At 39.4% G+C, this 20,416-nt stretch overlaps 1 protein-coding gene across 5 annotated transcripts in view; it reads left to right on the plus strand.

Moving 5' to 3' along the window:
- The first annotated feature begins 965 nt into the window (after positions 1 to 965).
- The window catches only part of HTATIP2 (HIV-1 Tat interactive protein 2), a 31,531-nt gene continuing 12,080 nt past the window's right edge, over positions 966 to 20,416 (plus strand). The window contains exons 1-3 of one of the 5 annotated variants that reach the window (XM_077114219.1): positions 966 to 1,074; positions 13,551 to 13,829; positions 15,543 to 15,650. In XM_077114219.1, the coding sequence (XP_076970334.1) occupies positions 13,635 to 13,829; positions 15,543 to 15,650 (303 nt within the window). In that variant the 5' untranslated portion in view covers positions 966 to 1,074; positions 13,551 to 13,634. The other 4 variants (XM_077114221.1, XM_077114218.1, XM_077114220.1 and 1 more) reach the window with 4 other exon arrangements.

Here is a 20,416-nt window from a genome sequence, read left to right on the forward strand (position 1 = left end):
AAGAAATTCTTAAAAGAAATCACAGAAGACCTAACTAAATGGAAGGGCATACTGTGTTCATGGATTGGAAGACTAAATATAGTTAAGATGTGAATTCTACCTAAACTGATTTACAGAGTCAATGCAATACCAATTAAAATCCCAGAAACTTACATTTCAGAAACAGAAAAACTAATAACCAAATTTATCTGGAAGGGCAGTGTCATGGTCAGTTTCATGTGTCAACTTGGCCAAGTGGTGGTACCTGTTTGTCTGGTTGGGCAAGTGCTGGCCTGTCTGTTGCAATGAGGACATTTCATAGAATTAAATCATCATCATGTCAGCTGCATCCACAGCTGATTCCGTTTGTAATCAGCCAAGGGGAGTGTCTTCTGCAATAAGTGATGCTTAATCTAATCACTGGAAGCCTTTTAAGGAGTCAAGCCACTCACCTGGGATAGAACAGTCTCTTCAATAAATGATGCGTAGAGAATTGGATATCCACATGTAAAAGAATGAAAGTGGATCCATATCTCACACCTTATACAGAAATTAACTCAAAATGGATCAAAGACCTAAACATTAGATCTAAGACCATAAAATGGTTAGAAGAAAATGTAAGGAAATATCTTATAAATCTTATAATAGGAGGCAGTTTCCTAGACCTTACACCTAAAGCACAAGCATTGAAGAAAGAAAGAAAGAAATGGGAACTCCTCAAAATTAAACACTTTTCTACATCAAAGAACTTTGTCAAGAAAGTAAAAAGACAGCCTACACATCGTCATCACCCAGTTTTTCTGTTGTCCTCCCTAATCATCTTCCTGTTCCTCCCTAACTTTCTTCAATCCCAATGATGTATATAAACCTAGTTCTTGCGACCTTTTGGGGAGCCAGATTTCAGATTGGAGCATCTTCTGTCTCTCTGCCTGCCATTAAATCATTGTCTTTTGTGACCAAACTGGTATGATGAATCATTCTTGCCATTGTGAGCAAGAACCTGAGACTCACAGGGCTCCCCTTCAATTTAGTGACCCAGATGGGATCTATGACTTTGGTGTAAGATGCTGCCAAGTGGTCTCATTAGCCCTCAAGGTAGGATATTTTAAATTTACAGCTCTGCAACCACCAGAACCTTTTGATTCTGAAAGCTAGTTTTGGGTTTCTCCCACGTCAAGTGTTGAGGATCCTGAGAAGTGGCAGGTCATGAAAGGGAACTGATAAAACTGGATCCCATCATCCAGAGGCAGTTGGGTTGATATAAAGGTAGAATAGCCTTTTGAAATCTCAATTATGGTGCCAGCTAGGTGACAATACTTTACAGGGCTGGGGTAGTGTTTTGCAGGGACTGTGTATGCTCTGAATCAGCTTCCAGTCTGTGGTGCTGTTTCTCCCATAGCCAGGATTCAAGTGTCCAGAAATCAAGGGTGGAAAGGGGAGTGAAACCACTCACTAGGAAAGTTTTGCTTCCTGCCCCTGCAACCTTGAGCTCTTCTGGTCTATGTTTTAGTTCTGGAAGGGGGAGTGCTTCCACCAGAAGAACCAATAATGATTCCATTGTACTGGGATCTAAGACTGCTCCCTGGTCACTTTGGGCTACTCATGCCCCTGGATCAACAAACCAAGAAGGGAATTACTTTACTGGCTGGGGTGATTGAACCTATCGGGGAAATAAGAGTCCAGCTACCCCATGGAGGTAAAGAAGAGTTTTCCTGGAATATAGACAATCCCCTAGGGCATCTCTTAGTACTACCATGCCCTGTGATTAATGGAAAACCGCAACAACCCAATCCAAGCAGGACTACCAATGGCTCTGAAACTTCAGGAATGAAGTTTTGGGTCATCCCACTAGGCAAAAAATCATGGCCAGTTGAGGTGCTTGCTGAGAGTAAAGGGAACATGGAATGGGTAATGGAAGATGTTGGTGATAAATATGAACCACAATCATGTGATCAGTTACAGAAATGAGGACTAATGGTATGAACATTTTTTATTTGTTTTGTAATTAGTATCTATGTATTTATTTTAATTCTTTTAATGTGCCGTTGGATTCGTTTTAGTAATATTTGTTTGAGAATTTTTGTATCTGTTTTCATCAAGGAGATTGGTTTGTAGTTTTCCTTTCTTGTAGCACTTTAGCCAGGTTTGGTATTCAAGTGAGGTTAGCTTCAAAAAATGAGTTAGGTAGTGTTCTTTTTTCTCAATGTTTTGGAAAAGTTTGTGCAGAATTGGTGTTAGTTCTTTTTGGAATGTTTGATAAAATTCTCCTGTGAAGACAAAAAAAAAAAACAAAAGCTGGATCTATTCCTTCTGCAGCCTTGGTAAGTACAATTGTATTTTTATTTTATTTGGATTTGGAGTTGAGAGTTTAAACCTCCTGCTAATGCTGTAAGTGGCCGAGTCCACTCGTGGTTTTGGTTTTGGTCTTTTGTGTGAAGGGAACAGCTCCTTGGTAAAGGAGACCCCACTGGTACCCTGGCTAAAAATACTTTTGGAATTTTCTGCCTAAAGAAATAATTATGAGACACAAACAGAGCTCTGAAATGAATGAAAAATGCTGTCCTATTGATTATACTCTTAAACACTGGGAACAATTTGGTTATAGCCTATAACTAAGAAAAGAATGGTATCTCTACATAAAAATGTGTGGCCACAATATGGTTTAGAAGATGGTCAGGAATAGCCAGAGAAAGGGTCCTTGGAATATAATGCTGTATTACAAGTAGACATATTATAAAAAAAAAGAAAAATGGGACGCAATCCCATGTGTACAATCTTTTGGGTCTTTGTATCAGAGTAAGAATTTGCAGAAAAGGGTGCAAAATTATGGTTTACACTAATGAGTTTTTTATTTCTGGGCTTCTGTATTTTGTATCTGACTTTCTTTTTGCATACATCTGTTTGTTTAATGCATATTTTCCTACCTCTGGATGATACCAAACTAACAAAATTCTTAAGAGAGCTCAATTCAAATTGCTTAAAGATAAATAAGCATTTGTGTATGTGTGTGTGCATTTGTTTATACACATATATAAATTAGTACTCCCTGAGTCCCAGAAATTGAGGAGACTGATTTTCTGTTGTTCTTTAAAATCTTCCTGCCTTCGCTCTCTGTGTTCTGGCTTAGCCTAATTCTCCTTTTGTAATAAGATTTCCCAAATCCTACTGGAGATCCAGTGACTTTTGCAAAAATTCAGTCTTATCATTCAGACTTAAAAGCCTTTGCCAGTTACTTTACAGGACTGCTGGTGAAGGTCATGCAGAAATCTGAATAAACAAAACACTTTCATAGATTTCAAAATTCATATAAAATTAAATTGTATACAACACGTTTTTTTAGGGAACAGTGTGATACCTATATATGCCATTTATTGTTGCTAAAAGATTGTATGTTACTGTTTCAAAAATGCATTGATGAAGGTATTTTAAATATTTGGACAAATCTGCTTGTGCAAAACATGTTTTATAGTTTCATTTGCATAGTTTCGCTATACTATTTGGAAAGAGCAAGGAATATTAGTAATAATTTCAGGCCAACGATAGTAACATTAATATTCTCTATTCTGTTTCCATGTTAATTCTAATTGGACCTGGATAGCCACATTAGTAGAACTTGTGCTATTAAAGTTTAGTAACTTTTGAACCAAACAACTCTATTAAAAAGAAAAGATAGAAAATATTGGTTGCTTTTGTAAGCCTGCAGTTAAATCATGGCTCAGGCAACCAGCACCCCCATCCCCATCTAACTTGCCTCCAGAAAGCTATTTCATAAATGTGTCCTTGTGAATGTTTCATAATACATGTCGCTGAAGTACTGACAAAACTGAAAAAAGCAGTACTTCTGAAAACCATCCTCTATGAGATAAGTATATTACAAGCATACAATTTTGTTTTTCTTGAGTATGTTCTCCTTAAATTATATAGTTTGCTGTTCAGTTGAGCTAGTATTGCATCTACTGAGTATTTAAAAGGAAGAAAAACTATGTTTACATTAAACAAATTGAGTCATTATTCTGACAAGTTTGATTTTGACAGCAATTGTATGTTGTAAGATGTTTGCTTGAAAATAATCTCCAGAATCATTTTGATAACTTAGATATGTAAGGTATAAAGGGTATATTTTTATTAAAAGAAAAGAGAATAATTTTGTCCTAAATGACTAGTTGTTACACAATGAGAAAAAATGAAAATGTAGAACATTTCATCTTTACAATGTTGTTACTATTCTATCACTAAATATCATTCTCCAGAGGAACATAACTGATAGGATATATATATAATTATTTTAAGTCCATGAAATACCCTTATAGTGACAAACCAGTGCTTGTTTGACCAAAGAACTGGACACAGTAACTTAGTCGAGTTCACACATGAACTTAACCATCACAGATGGATATTTTTGGTGTCAATTATTTTTCTATAACAAACAATACAGTAATAGATAACCTTGAACGTGTTTCCTGTGAAATATATATGAGGGTTTGCAAGTGTAGATAATAATAAGTGGCTTTGCTTATTTGATGGGCATACTTCCCAACGAAGTAACTCTAATTTATGCTTCTACATGCAGTATATCCGCATGTTAATTTTCTCTCACCCTAACCAACACTTTAATTTTTTGCCAATCTATTGGGTGAACACTGCCAGCTCATTTATTTACATTTGCATGGTTAATGGTAAGGTTAATCATCTTTTTACATTTGGGGCATTTCAAACCTGACAACTTTTAATATTTTGCTTTCTCTAAATCAAACCCTGAAGGATATCTTTTTATTTCAAATAGTTGCAAAGGATTTATTCTTTCACCTTGTAAAATATAAAGTACTAAGATAGTTAAGCTCATTTGATATGTTACGAGTTGCATGGGAAATGTTTGGAAAACTTTATAAAAATTAATAGAGGTTTTCTAATCTTCTGTTGGTTAAATTTGTATGGATAAAATGTTCCTATAAATATTTTTTTCAATTGTATAAAATCCTAGAGACATGACAGTGTTCTCACTGTTGATGTTATGTCCTGAAAGTGATATGTATAATATGAGACAACACATGGTTTAAATTATTTTGAAGAAGTTATGTCATTTTCTTTATACATTACATTGTTTTATTCTAAGGTGTCTCTGAAAGTGCTTACTGTCAACTTCAGATCAAAGTTTCATCTTCAATAACAACAACAAAAAAAGAGAGCTTCAAATGAGAAGCAAAGCAAATATATAAATTATGTTCTATCTGTTAATTAACATAACCCTGATAAATGTATAAAGGTGAGAAAAGACAAAACTGTTATGGTTTGTAGTTGATGATCCCAATTGTCAAGTGTTTTTATTTCTAAAAATAGGTTCATTTAGAAAATGCTTATAAGAAAATTAAGGGCTAGATTATGAGCTCTTACAGCAGTCACATTTATTCCTGAGCTTTAGTTGTTTTTCTAAATTCTGAGATGTTTTGCTGTTTGTGTGTATAAGTTGGTAGTTACCTGGAACTTTAGGCATTTGTGTGACACCTGAGACTCAAACTTACCGTTCTCCAACTTCAGAAGCACTAAAGGAGCATCATTACTCCATACAACAACTGTTAAAGAAGCTGAAAAACTATCAGACAAGTTAGGGATGTGAATGAGGCTGAACTAGTTAGGACTCAGGTAAATCAGAATACAGGGTAAAAGGTGATATCATCTGTATTTTAAGACTGTAATTTCTGTATGAGACCAAAGGAGGAGACATTTCTTTTTCCAAAATTTTGAATATATGCAGCACACTTTCTGAGTTAACCTGTTTAGTCAGGTTATTTTTGAATAACCTAATTCAGCTTCATTTTTTTTTTTTTAATTTTTGTATGCTGTGGTCGGGGTCACATTTCATTCTTTTTCTGTGTGAGTAGCCTGTTATTGGAGCACCATTTGATGACTTTTTGTTTGTTCTTTTTTTTTTGCTTGTTTGTTTGTTTGTTTTGGGCAAGTGCATGGGCTGGAATCAAACACCAATCTCCTGCATGGCAGGCAAGAATTCTACCACTAAACTACCTTTGCACTCCCTACTTCAGCCTTATTTGACATAGAACCTAGAATAATAAATGAGATCTTAGTATTCTGTACAAGTTGATGTAATACTCTGATGCACTTCAGAGTGTTTGGGGCATAAAATGAAAAAGTATTTGCAAGCTCCTGAGGAACTAGAGGGAAAAAGCATGAAACTATTAAACTTCCCCTCCTGGAGAATTCCTGCAATTCTCTCAAGGGATGGGATTCACAATTTAATAAGCCAAGACCTCAATCTTGAAGCTTGCCCTTATAAAACTTATTTCTGTAATAACGAAGCTAATTAATTAATGCCTAAGAGTCACCCCCTGAAAACCTGTTGTCTCTCTCCCTAAGCCAAACTTTGCAAATGAAATCATTATCTTCCCTTCTACGTGGGAATGATTTCCAGGGGTAAGTTACCCTGACACCGTGGGGCATGATTCACCGGGATAGCCTTCCTGAAACCATGCAATGGATTCATTATCTAAAGAGGGAAAAGAAATAAAATAAAGTTTTAATGGCCAAGAGATTTCAAATAGAGTTGGGAGGTCATTCTGGAGGTTATTATTTTGCAGATCTCAGACAGAGATTGCCAATGCTATTACTGAAAATCTGGGTTCTATCTAAAATCTATAAAAACGCTATTTCCCCAATTGTACCATACTTATAAATTACCTTCTCCTGCTCCTTGTATTTAAACCTTTAATTATCAATTTACTTATTAAGTTTATTTTTCAGAGATACAAAGCCTCTAGGTTATTCCCATGCCAGTTAAGCTCTGAAATCCAGAGGTACCTGTCTCTCCAAGAACAAAAACCAGTTCTATTCCTTAAACGCTTTTCAACACCCCTGATCAACAGAAAGTAGTCAGTGTGATCTTTGCCCTTTAATCCCAAAATTGGAGGATGTTAAAATCTGGGGGGAATTTGAAAAAGCTCCTGCGATTAAGTCTCTCAGTTCACATCCTTGATGATGGGAACATGGCATCATTCTTTCTTATTCTTTGTAAAAAACCCCTTGCAATTATGTTTCTTAGTTCCTGGCTATGCCAATAAGAGTGAAATCTTAATCTCTCACAGTCTTTCTGATAAAGGGAGGGTTGGTCAACCCAAACCATAGATAGACTTGACCAAATGACCGAATGGTCTCTAGACAAAATGTTTACATTTAGTCACATCTAAGCAATTTTGTTAATCCAAATGGAACTAGACTGTACTCCTTAATCTTTCTCATTGCCTGAAGAATCATCGTCATCTCCCTGTTTTTCCATTCTTCCTTTCTGTTCCTCCCGAACTTTCTTCAACCCCAGTCATGCATATAATTCTAGTTCTTGCAATCTTTGGGGATCCAGATTAGAGTCTGGGAGGTCTTCTGTCTCTGCCTGCTATTAAATCACTTTCCTTGTGTAACTAAATTGATGTGACGAGTGATTTCTTGCTGTGCCATGCAAGGACCAAGACCTTCATAGAGGAATCCAGCCACTGTCCTTTACAACCTACTATATGCCAAACACTGTCCCAGGAGACTGGGGCTATGTGGTGCCTGATCTCACAGAGTAGAGTTCTTCCTGCATTGATGGGCACTGTGCTTATCTCACCCAGATAGTAAGTGGGCTGGCCAGGATTCAGATCCACCTGTCTTAACTTTTAAGTTCATATTTTCCACCACACCAGGTATATAGGTCAGGGTTGTGCAAACAGGATAACTGAAGAGAGTTTAATAAAAGCATGATTTACAATGGTATGGGAAGGACAACCCAACACCAGGGATGGTGCCATGTCCCAAGTTAGCTACAGTGGGAAGCCATTGCCACACCTAGGTCTGAAGGGAGGAGATGAAGAGGTGGTTCCTGAAACCTGGAGAGACTACCTATAACTGTCAGGGAGGGCTGTAGGACAGAAACCGTGCCCTTTGATAAAGACAGGTGCCTACCCACAGCAACCCTGTAGGGAGGGAGGCAGGGGAATACACACCCTAACCTAATGTTCTCCCCACCCTTCCATCCCTTGCCACTACCTCCCCTTATCCATATACAACCAGAAGTCAGAGAACAAGGGAGATTGGGTGATATAGGCCTTAAAGGGCCAAATCTGAGGTCATAAGGTAGAGTGCACTTTACACCCAGATCCAGAGTGGAAAAATGTCCAACACACCAATATTTCCCACCTTTTTTCATTCAAACATCACCTTCATTAATTTCTCATATCCCATGTGTGTTATATTTATACTTGTACTCAATATTTTTCTTTAAATTTTGTTTTGTAAACTTTATTAATAATAAGTGCTAATAAATTACGACTGCTAATGAAGATAAAATGTCACTAGAATAAAACCGTAAAAATAAATACAATGGAAAGAATCCAAGTTTACAAATGTCTAAAAAAATGAAATAAAATCATAACTACATATGGAGTTTATCTTATGAGACTTTGCAAGGTTGGAGCCCTACCTGCCTCTCCAGTCTTTTTTTTTTTTTTTTTTTTTTTTTTTAAAGACAGAGAGAAGGAAGGAAGGATAGAAGGAAGGAAGAGAGGAAGAAAGGGAAACATCTTTTAAACATTTTCTTGTTTTATTGTATTTTGTTTCTCCGTTTTCGTTACATGGGCTGGGGCCGGGAATCGAACCGAGGTCCTCCGGCATAGCAGGCAAGCACTTTGCCCGCTGAGCCACCGCGGCCCACCCTCTCCAGTCTTTTCTCCCCCATTTTCCCACCAAACTTCTGTCCCTCCACTCAAGCCATACTGGTTTTTCAGTCTTTCAAAATCAGCCAAGTTCCCAAGGTTCTACCTACCACAGTGCCTTTGCATAGGTTATTCCCTTAGAGATCAGTGAGAGAAGACCCTCAAGAGTGCTGTAGAATCAAATAATACAACAAATATAGAACTATTAGCTAAGAACAAAGGGAATTATGCTTTCCTGAAAATGATTCTATAATTACACAAGAATATTTTATATTTTGTTATTGATGTGGATGTTCACATGCTTGTCTTGACACCAAAGTTTAACTCTGGAATCTTAGATAAAATGTTTAATAGTTCTGTGACTCAGTTTCTCCAAAGGAAAAGATAGCATGGGAGCAAAAACCATGATGTGGGAATGTGTACCAGCCACCTTTTACCCCCACAACTGGAGAGACTACCTATAACTGTCAGGAAGGGCTGAAGGGGAAGAAATTACTTCTGGGAACATGACAGATAGAGTAAATCAGCTATCTACGTTGTTGAATGTAACTATGATTGTCTTTATTCTGTGACAGGGGAAAATTACAAAACCACATTTTGTTTATCCATTTGGCTTAAGATATTTTGAGTTGGGATTTCAATCACTTGAAATAGAGTTTTCATTAAGATGTAACTAAAGTAAAGTGAAGATGCAAGGACCTCTGATCTTGTGAACCCTAAATCTGACCTAAATACAGAATGACCTTCCAGTTCCGGTCTCCATGAGACTGGAGATCCTGTGAGATCCTGTGTTTAGATTTCTGTGATATTCTGTCTTCCTTATACTTGATGTATATCCTTATAATACTTACAATCTTTCCTTCTACAAGTCAGCATGAGACAATCGCTGTTCCTTAGAGCAAAAAGAACATACTGAAAATTTTCATTTTACAGATGGGAACTGGCAACCAAGATGTGTGAGGAGATGTCACCGACATCAGAAAGTAATGTCAAATCTGGACATGGGATGCAGGTCTTCTTGTTCAGGATCTTTCCATACAATGCCAACTGCCTTGTATTACCTTTCCCTTCTGCCTTATAGCTTTCCCTCCCTTTGTTCCTTGGTTTTTGGGGGCCTTTTACCTGAGGAGCCTGGGCTATGTAACATTATCTCAGGGCCTTACAGCTGGCCAGCTGTCAAAGCAGGAATGCCAGGGGCTTCTTTTTCTGTGTTACCATCTCTTGTCTGTATATTCATTGGCACTTAGCATATCCTGCTCAATATGCAGTAACAATATGGCTAAGATGCAGTAACAAAAACACTGTGGCTCCAACATGATAGAGTTGATTTCTCTCCCACTGCCCAGAGGTGGATAAACAGTCCAGGGTGGGTAGGGGGCTCTGCTCTCTAAAGTCATCTAGGGACCTAGGTTCCAAATTCTTGTCTGCCATCCCCAACAGTAGTTTTCTTCTCATAGTAGAGCTGGCTCATCTGGACCCATTCATATTCTGGCATAAGGGAAAGAAGAAGAGGAAAGTGAAGGGAATGCAACATGCTTTTGAAAACATGGTCCAAAGTTATACATATTAGCTCTGCTTGCATCCCATTGGCTAAAACTGTGTCACATGGTCATATCGACTTGTAGGCGATGCTGGGAAATGTAGAATCTAAATAGCAGCCATATGTTCCAATCAAACAGGGTTATATTGCTGAAAGAGAGATGAGGCGCCATTTCACACCCACTGGAGCTACTGAAATTAAAAATACTGATGATACCAGGTGTCACTGTATCCACTTTGGAGAACTATTAGGTCTTTTCTCTCCTAGATATTTACCTAAGAATAATGAAAATGTATGTCCAAAGAAGGACTGGTACAAAGCTGTTCATCGGAGCCTTGTTTCTCCTTATTCCTATCAATAGAAGGATGGTTAAACATGCTGTAGTATATACATACAGTGGAATGCTACTCAGCAAGAAAAAGGAAAGTATTGCTGATACATAAACAACCGGGGATGACTTATCAGTTGGCACAATGGGCACAATGCCTAGGCCCCACAAAAAATGTTTTAATTGCTTTTAAAATCAGAAGAAAAAAATTGAACTTTTAAGTAGGAGAAAATTTGTTAAAATATTGATATATATATATTTATACTATGCATCTTTATACAGTGATATAATTTTATATATACATTAAAGTATATGTATATATATACTTTTTCTTTTTTTTAATGGAGGAAGGGATGCATGTAAGCTAAAGTGCCTAGGGCCCACAAAAGTCATAATGTAGCCCTAGCAACAGCAGGGAAGAATCTTTAAAAATTATGGTAAGCAAAAAACTCAGATTCGAATCATACTATATGATTCCATTTAAATCAATGGAAAAACCAATCTATCTTGACAAAAATCATTAAGTGATTGCCTCTGGGGTGGGGAGGGATTATCTGGAAAAAAGAATGATGGGACTCTGGGATTGCAGAAATGCTCTATATCTTGTTTTAGGTGGTGGATATATAAATGTTTAAATAATGGAACTGAATCTTTAGGATTATACATTTTATTGAATATTTATGACATGTTTTTTTAAAAAAGAAAGTGAATGGATCCTAGGGTACAATTAACATTCTTTTCAACAAATTTGATTAATTCCTCAGACAGTGTTAAAGGTTTTAAATTGCATTTTAGTAGAAAAGTGTAAGGAGCGCAAAGAAGAAAGTTCAAGCCCTGTGACAAGGCAGTAGGAAATGAACCTGTCTGCTCTGTATCAGTCAAGATTCTTGATTGTGAGCAACAGAAGCCAGTTATGGTTAAATTAAGCAAAAAGGAATTTATTAGAAGAATATCAGGAAGTACACAGAATAGGCTCTGAAAACAGGCAGGAATTCAGGGTGGCAAAAACCAGAGAAGAATACCCCATCTGACCACCATCTTAGGATGCCAGCATCCTATACTCTTACCCCACATTGCTAAACTCTAATTCAAGCTTTCACTGTACCTATTTATTACTCCCCTAAAAGTGAAAAACTTGCGTGAGAGTATGTGATTAGCTAATCCTAGGTCATACTTACATATAATAACTTCCAAGGAGTTCTGAGAGGGGATATATGTCCTACTTGGCTTCCAGAGTGGGAGGTGTAGCCCTGTTCTCCACTTATTTTGGAAATCCCTAAAATAAGACTAGCCTTTGAATGCTGGGCAGTAAAAAATGACCATTGTTCACAACACAATTTGTCTCTGTTGTTCAGATTCCTGCTTGTGATTCTAACCCCTGACCTGGGCTTCCAAGATCCAGGACAAAGCCCAGTCTAGATGATGATGTTAGACACCGCTGCTTTTGACTATGGAGAATGAACAGCCAGCTCAGATGGGGAAGGTCACCTTGGCCCAAATATCTAAGGCACTGAAGTGTGCCAGTGTTATGGATTGAATCATGTCCTCCATATGGACATGTTCGCAATCTTAACCCCTGTTCTGTGGATATGAACTCATTTGTAAATAGGTTCTTCAAAGATCTTGTTAGTTAAGTGAGGCCAAACCGAATCAGGGTGGGCCTTAATCTAGTATTACTAGAATCTTTAAAAGCAGAGGAAATTTGGGAACAGAGTATGAGGAGTAGGAGACAAAGATACAGATGGCTATGTGATAAGGTAGCAATGGAGTCAGGCTGGCAAGCAATCATCAGAGCACTACAAACCTCAGAGAAAATATCATCCTGCCAACACCTTCATTTTGAACTTTTGGCCTCCAAAACTGTGAAACAATAAGTTTCTGTTATTTAAGCCCATTAGTCTGTGCTACTTTGTTACAGATGTCCTGGCAAACTAAAATAGCCAGGGTCCGGGCTAGGAAACCAGTTATACTGGTGAGACAGTGAGCCTCCATTTACAGTAGTGGCTGCGGACACACAAATGAAGAGATGCATGAGAGAAATATGTGGAAGGTAGATGGAATGACAGGAGGCAGTGATTAAACTGGAATGTGGAAAAAAAGTCAAAGGGACATTCAGGATCGGACTCAAGAGAGTGGTGTGTGTGTGTGTGTTTGTGTGTGCCCGCGTGTAGGTACACTGATGCCCAAGAGAAGCAAGCGTCACGTGTTATTTTGACCTATCTGGAGTGGTTGGGTGAGTGGGTTGGGGACTAAGCCTTTGACGTGGTGAGTTAGAGGTGACGATGTTCCATACACAATTGAAAATACAGGTCTTGGATTGGGGCGTGGGAGGGGAAGCGAAGATCAAGCCTGGAGATGCCCATTGGCTGAGGCTTTGGGCATGGGTGAGTGCAGACCCGGTGATGAGTAGGAACAACGCCGGGTTTAGGGTCCTGGTCACTCCTGAAGTTTAAGAGGTCTCTCAGCTTCATAACCAGCTCAGCGCACTCGCGCTGGGGTCCACCTCTCCCGCGCCGCCGCGGGGGGGGGCCTCGCCCTTCCCCAGGCTCCGCCCAAAAGGGGCGGGGCGGCCGGGCCGTTCAGTCACCCGGAAGACCAGGCCTGGTAGGCAAAGGCGCTGCCGCCTGTGATCCCTGAGCAGACCGGGGAGGGGGTGCCCGTGGTAGCGCGCGAGGGGCGAGGAGCCTAGGGAACCTGGGCCGCCTGGATGCCTGGGGCCGCGGCGCTGAGCGCGGCGTCGGCGGTGGCAGCGCTGGTGGCCGCCCTGCTCCTGCTGCGGCGGGAGGGCGCGGGGCCGGGGGCGGGCTCCAGGTAACCCTTCCCCGTAAGGGACTGGCTTGGTCTCCTTACACCCTTTGTGGCACCCGGGCGCACCTTCCGGCCCTGGCGCCTTCGGTTGTGCAGGTTGGCTCAGGTGTCAGGGCGCTCCACCCGGCAAGCCGTGACTCGGCACTTTCTCCTGGGTTCAGATTGCAGAGAATAACATCATCTTCTGCCCGAACAGATAAACAACCCTTGTTCCCCGGGGTGAGGACCGGTCATCCCTTAACATACTAAGACCTGCACCTGTCGACGTTATTTCCTCAGCATGGCCGAGACAGAAGCGCTGCCTAAGCTTCTGGAAGACTTCAGGATGCAGAATAAGTCTGTCTTTATTCTGGGCGCCAGCGGGGAAACGGGCAAAGTGCTCTTAAAAGAAATCCTGGAACAGAGCCTGTTTTCCAAAGTCACGCTCATTGGCCGGAGGCAGCTCACTTTCAAAGAGGAAGCTTATAAAAATGTGGTAGGTGTTTGAGCTGGGACCTAAAAAAATGTGTCCCCAGTGATGATGTGGGGCGAATGTATTTCAGGCCTAAAGGCTGAGTAATGCCAGTCTAGTGGTGGAGGCAGCTAGAGATGGTCAGAATTTGGCCAAGATTGGTCTGTGAGCCCTGGATTGTAGGCCCAGGCCTGCCCTCCCTCACCGTGTGGCCTTGGACAAAGCCCTTCTCCCGGAATAGAAAGCAAGGTCTATGGGTGGTAATGGGGGCTGGAGAGACAAAGAAGAGCCCTTTAATCTGGGTTCTACAGACAGTCCTCTGTGAAGTTGGGCAATTTTCTCACCACTTTGTTTTGCCTACCTATCCTCCCACACAACTGTAGCCATTGAATCTGAAAGTGCTTTGAAGTGAAAGAGGTGACAGTGAAAGGAAGGTGGGTCACTTACAAGAATTTGCCATACCTGACTTCCTAGGGCTGCAAATGGAATATTTGGTTAAGCAAATACAGTAAGCAAATGGTCCACCAGACTTCCATCTGGGCAGAGCCCTCTAAATATCTGAAGTCTTGAGTTTCACTGTAGATTTGTTTCTCCATTTAAACTGAGTTATCCGTGACCTGTAGCAAATTAAACACTACATTGTGGTCCTGAGACACCACGACTACAGAGCTTGGTCCCACATGTTTCAGAGGAGGAACATTCTAAATAACAAGTGGTACTGCGAATAAACGTTCTTGATTCCCACGGTTCCATGTTCATATCATTTTGTACAGGTCTTTGGTCCATTAGGACTTGCTTGTTTACAGTGGACATCTTTACTCAGGTAATATGCTCTCAGGCTTAGGCAGGCTTAGGCTAGTGATATGTTGCGTTCAGAGCCTGGTTTTTTGGGGCATGCCAGATACTCCTGATAAGTTGAAACTGAAATCAAGTTCTGTGCTTTGATACTCAGGTTTTGGAGACACATCTTTTGAGTGTGCACTCTGTGAAAACCTGTTTTTCTTCTGTGTTGTATAGTGCAGGAAAATTGTTTCAAAAGAGTTGATGGTAGGGAAGGAAAGTAACATTTCATTTGAACTCCTGGATGATGGGTACTTCTTTCAACTTTTTTCTTTAATTCTCACATCAAGCTTATGAAGTTAGGTGGAAGTTTCCGTGTACATGAGAATTACCTGGAATGCTTTTTACAGGTGCAGAGTCTGATTCACAAGTATTAACATGGAACCTAGGACTATGCCTTTTTATCACCAACCCCCTGGCTGATTGTAATGCAGGTGGTCCTTAAATTAGTCTGAAGGAAACATTATCATCCATATTTTGTAGCTGAAAAAATTGAGGTATATGATAAATAACTTGACCACAATTGAATGAATACTAAGAGTAGGGCCAAATTTGATCCCAGCCTTTGATACTCTGAACCCCATCTCCAGCCCCCACATTAAAATCTGTTGGCTCCTTCCTGGTAAGCTATAGAAAGATTTTTTTTTTTTCCAGAGAGAAATTTAAAGTCAAAACAGATTTTAGAAATCTGAATCACCCCTAGTCCGAATATGTGTACCGTGGGCATATAAATTTATTGTTGCTTTTGAATTCAGATTAATTATCTCTTGGTAGGAGAAATGAGTTTGTACAAATTGATGCTAAGTGAATAATGTTCTATAATCTATTCTTCAAATCTAGAGAGTTTTTTTTTTTTTATGATAACATCAAATTATGTACAACTTTGTCCTTGTCTAGAAACAAGAAGTGGTGGATTTTGAAAAGTTGGACGACTACGCTTCTGCCTTTCAAGGTCATGATGTTGGATTCTGTTGCTTGGGTACCACCAGACAAAAAGCAGGGGCGGTAAGGAAGGAGTATACCCTTTTTTCTGGCCAGTAATGTTAAGGATTCCTTTCTTCCTCATTCTTTTGGGTGTGTATGTTTGCAATGAGCTCTTATCCTTTAGAGAGTCCACATACTGCCTTAACCTTTGCTTTACTTTTAATAGTGAAGATAAGTTTGTTCATTTTTCCATCAAAGTAATACTTGAGTTCAGGCCTGAGTGCTGGAAACATCAAAGTCTTTACAGGATCTTCCCTCTTACAAATATTGCTATCATTACACCCCCTGACTAATGCAAAACATTAGTTCTGAGTAAAAGTAGCTGTCCCACACTCTTAGCAGTAAGCTTTTCTATTTTTAATAAATGTTTTTGACTTAAAGTGTTCCCTCTCACTCGAGTGATTTGCTTCAACCTATTTTCATTGCCAAACTTTAAACTTCTGGGCTAGAACATCAGAACCCAGAGGCACGATGCAGCCATCCTCCAGGGATGACTCAGCCTGGAATGGTGATTCAGTCCCAGTGATGATTCAGCGTTAACTGATGCAGAATTGTTTTAACTTAAACACATTTTATTTCTTAATAATGATGTTCTAAATTGAGTTGACCCTTGTCCAGAAGTCAGTTTACTACATAATTAGGAGCCACAGTTTACCACATATATCCTGGGCATGTGTTAATACATCTTATTTAATTTATACTTTGACTATAGTTTATCTCTCTGATAATTATTTGCTGAGACTGAACATGTGTATTAAATATGCTGGACTTTGTTTCTTCCATGGAGGCTTCACAGAATTTATAAACAAGGCTATGTTGCAGAATCATTATAGGAGCCCATGTTTATTTGCTCCTCTAATAAGCAATAAATCCGCCCTGGTTTATTTGCTCTACCTGCAGTTGATTCAAAACAGTAGGGACATTTATAAAAATGCTAGTGTTTCTCATTCCCCGTGCCAGCTGGTGCTAAGACTGCTCTTTTATGTGACTCTTGAAATCCACTACAATGAATCTGCAAAGTAATAATGATTAATCAGATGGTGGTGGTTTTTAACATATATATGTATTTTTTACATGGGCAGGCACCGGGAATCAAACCCGGGTCCTCTGGCATGGCAGGCGAGCATTCTTGCCTGCTGAGCCACCGTGGCCCACCCTTGTGGTGGTTTTTAAAGTGAAAAACTTTTGACAAGTTGAGAAAAACAGGTTGTTCTTGAAAATGGATCAGAGGCATTTTGGGAAAAAGAATTGTTTAGGCTCTTTTCCAGTGCCTTTATTTTTATTAATATTCAGCAATCTGTGAGATGAAGTCCGTGGAGAGTGGAACCCAACCTTTATGTGAATCCTGCATTGTGCTAATATTTTGTCAAAGAAGAACACTGCTGTTGAAAGTCCTTCATTGCTCCGTGGGATGCCCTATACGTATTCAAACTTCTAATTATAAAGATTGTACAGCAGTGTGGAGATTTCTGAGGAGTGATGACTACAAAAAGGAGATTCCAGCTGGCACCTGCCTTATGATTGCCACTATGAACATGTGGATGAGGACTGGCAAGATCTCCCCAATTTAAGATATTTGATATGTTCGGATAGTGGAATGTGTTCAGAATTTCCTCTTTTTCCCTTAAAATTATGCATCATAAAAATGAAGCAACAACAAAACACTACTGATTTATACCAAGGAGGCAGGTTCAGATGTGTTTTTTCTGGGCTTCTTTGTCCATTCCTGGTGATCGAAAGAGTAGTTGGGACCCATTTCCAAATCATCTACAGCTCTGTGAAGCTGTTCCACCCTGGAACACAGTTGGGCTTTGAGCTCTGTGCTGGGAAGTACAAATTATAGAGAAGTTTGCCTCTCCCAGGAATTGGCACATAATCTCTCCTAAAAAGAATCATTTTCCTGCTCAGTCGCTAGTGTAGTCTTTTCTGTCCCAAGGATAAGCTGTATGCCCTTCAAAAGCATTCAAAAACTTTTATTCTAATTCAGGTTTCAGGTGCTGCTTGATTTTGGTGGTGACTCAGCAAAATAAAAACTCTTCATTAGACATAACAGCAGTTGATTTTCATGACATAAGGCAAATTTCATTCTAGTGTTCTCCAGGGAAAGGTCCAAAATTGCTTTGTTGTGTTTAGATTGCATGATACTCTTTTAATCCGAGAAATCGGGTGTCTTTACTATCCAGAATATATATATATATAAATATATATATTTTAGACAGGGTTTGTTTTCCATCCCTCAGGCAACTGAATATCCTTTTGTTCTCCTTCAAACTCAGCTTGAAAAAGCAAAGATAATTCATGCGAAAACAAGGGAAAAGACTGAGAAGTCAAATACTGCATCAGAATGAATTCAAAAGGATGCTGACTTTTCTTACAGATAAGGTCTCTCTTTTTTAATCCAAAATGAATTTACATTGGGTGCAGTATAAAGTTTGGAGGTTATTGTAATTTTAGGCAATTTAAAAGAGGTGGCGATTTACAAAATTTACAAAATAGCTATGTAGCTCATTATTTGAAGGGGTAATGAATTTTCTAGCTCCTCCTGCTGGTGTTCTGGGTCAGCAGCCCTCAGTGAAGGAAGGAGTTCGCTGGGTGATTTATCAGAGGGAGAGTGCAAAACTGGTGGCAAGCCTAGTGTCATCTTGTGTCTGCTTTGTAACTGAAACACCTCACATTTTTGCTTCAGCAACCTTGAATCTCAGCACTTCAGGGTTTCTGTCTCAGTTTTGAAATCCTGAGGAGCCAGCTTATTACCCTATGGTCCTCAATCTATATCTACCCAGATGTGTGGTTTGCAGCTGTATGAACCTCAGAAAATCTTAATCCATTCCTGTGGATTAGTAAATAGGACCTTTTGATGAGTGTACTTCAGTTAAGGTATGATCTAATTCAATCAGAATGGGTCTTAATCCTATTACTAGAGTTCTTTATAAGTGGAAGTAAATTCAGATAAATCAAGACTTCTCAGTCTTTTTAAAAGCTGTTCCTTTTCAGGTATCTCGTATTCTGGCGGCTTGTGAACTAGAACACCAACCCTGCTGTTCTTGTTGGATCTGCATTTAGGAGGCCTTGGCATTTATTAGTCCTCTTTACCTGTTGTTTTTTAATCTTTAGCTGCTTTAGTGAGCCACTTGAGTGCAAGTGAGAGTTGATCTACAGTGACCTTGAATGAAGAGCAAAACCCACAGATGCCACTGAGAATAAGAATAGTGCATTTCCCTTATTTGTATTATGAGAGAGATTTGGTTAGTGAGTTTATGTGATTTAATGTGGTTTAGTCTCTTCATTTGTCTTCTTACCTGTTGAGAGTAGGCCCTGCAGTCCAGGTTCTTGGATTCTGTGGAGTGGATGATGTCATTAATGTGGTTAATGTAGCCGTTGTAACATTTATTGGGTATCATTGAAATCTCATGGCTTCTAATTCTAATGATATATAGACTCTTCTAATTAGGGGGTTTGCAGACTACAACGTGCAGGTAAAATACAACCTTCTACTGTATGGCCTGTGAGCTAAGCATGTTTTTATATTTTTAAATGGTTAGAAAAAAAATCAAAAGAAGAGTAATATTTCACAACACATGAAAATATAAGAAATTCAGATTTCTTTCCCCATAAACAAAGTTTTATTGGAACACAGACACATTCATTGTTTTGTGTATTATACGACTGCTTTTGTACTATAATGGCAGAGCTGAGTAGTTGTAACAAAGGCCTATGGTCTGCAAAGCTGGAAATATTTACTGTGTGATCCTTTATAGGAGAAGATGGCTGATTCCTGTTCTAATCCCTGTTGTTTTATTTGATGTCTAGGAGAGGCCTTGTGATTGGATGGTACCAGAGATCCACATCATAGGCCTTCTTTGGAAAACCAGAGTAGCTGTGGTACATTGGGTATGCCAATTAGCATCTGTGAGCCAGAAGCTTCCTTGTCTGTACTGAAAGGGAGGCGACCACTGAGGTCCCTCCCAACTACATAATTTTTGGTCCTATGAAATAAAGAGAAAAGAATGCCCTAAATGGGGGGGGGGGGGGGCGGGCGGAATAAGTTAGGAAGGACATAAAAATTGATCCAGGGATCCTCGTTATCTATTTGATTTTATTTTTCTATGCCACTGAAGACCAGCAGAGATGCCCTCCAGGACACCAAACAAATGAAACAAATGGGAGCTCAGATTTTGCCATTTATTGTTCAACAGCTCTGTTTTCTCATCTAATTTATAGGGTTGGATTTAAAAGAGAATGAAGGAGGATGAATCAGAAGCAGAAATATGGCTAAATGGTACCATTTCTAGAATGATAGATCCTCCCTTCTTAGAAAAGCACCCTTGACCCTTGAGACATTCCAGCTCAGCACTGAAATGCCATTGTAGGATGAATTGCTCTTATGCCAGAGTGTTGTTCCTAGTTCAAAGGCATTGATTGGTAGGAAGATTGGAAGAAATACTTAGTAGCTTTGGATTTTAAGACTTTAAAATAGGAGTAACTGGAGAATTTGTCTCACTTGCCGTTTATGGAACCTATGAGGATATCTCTGCTGAGTCATATTACATTGTGTGTGTTTCTTCTTCTTTTTTTTGGCATGGGCAGGCACTGGGAATCGAACCCAGGTCTCCAGCATGGCAGGCGAGAAGTCTGCCTGCTGAGCCACCGTGGCCTGCCTGTGTTTATTTTTTTAAAGGAGGTGCTGGGAAAGGAAAATTATAGCAGGAGTTTATTTAATTAATAATTCCCTTCTTTAGAATGAACTCTAGTTCCTAGCTTAGAATAGAATATACTGACTATGGAAT

Source organism: Tamandua tetradactyla, chromosome 8 (assembly GCF_023851605.1).
Source record: "Tamandua tetradactyla isolate mTamTet1 chromosome 8, mTamTet1.pri, whole genome shotgun sequence".
NCBI classification, from domain to species: Eukaryota; Metazoa; Chordata; class Mammalia; order Pilosa; family Myrmecophagidae; genus Tamandua; species Tamandua tetradactyla.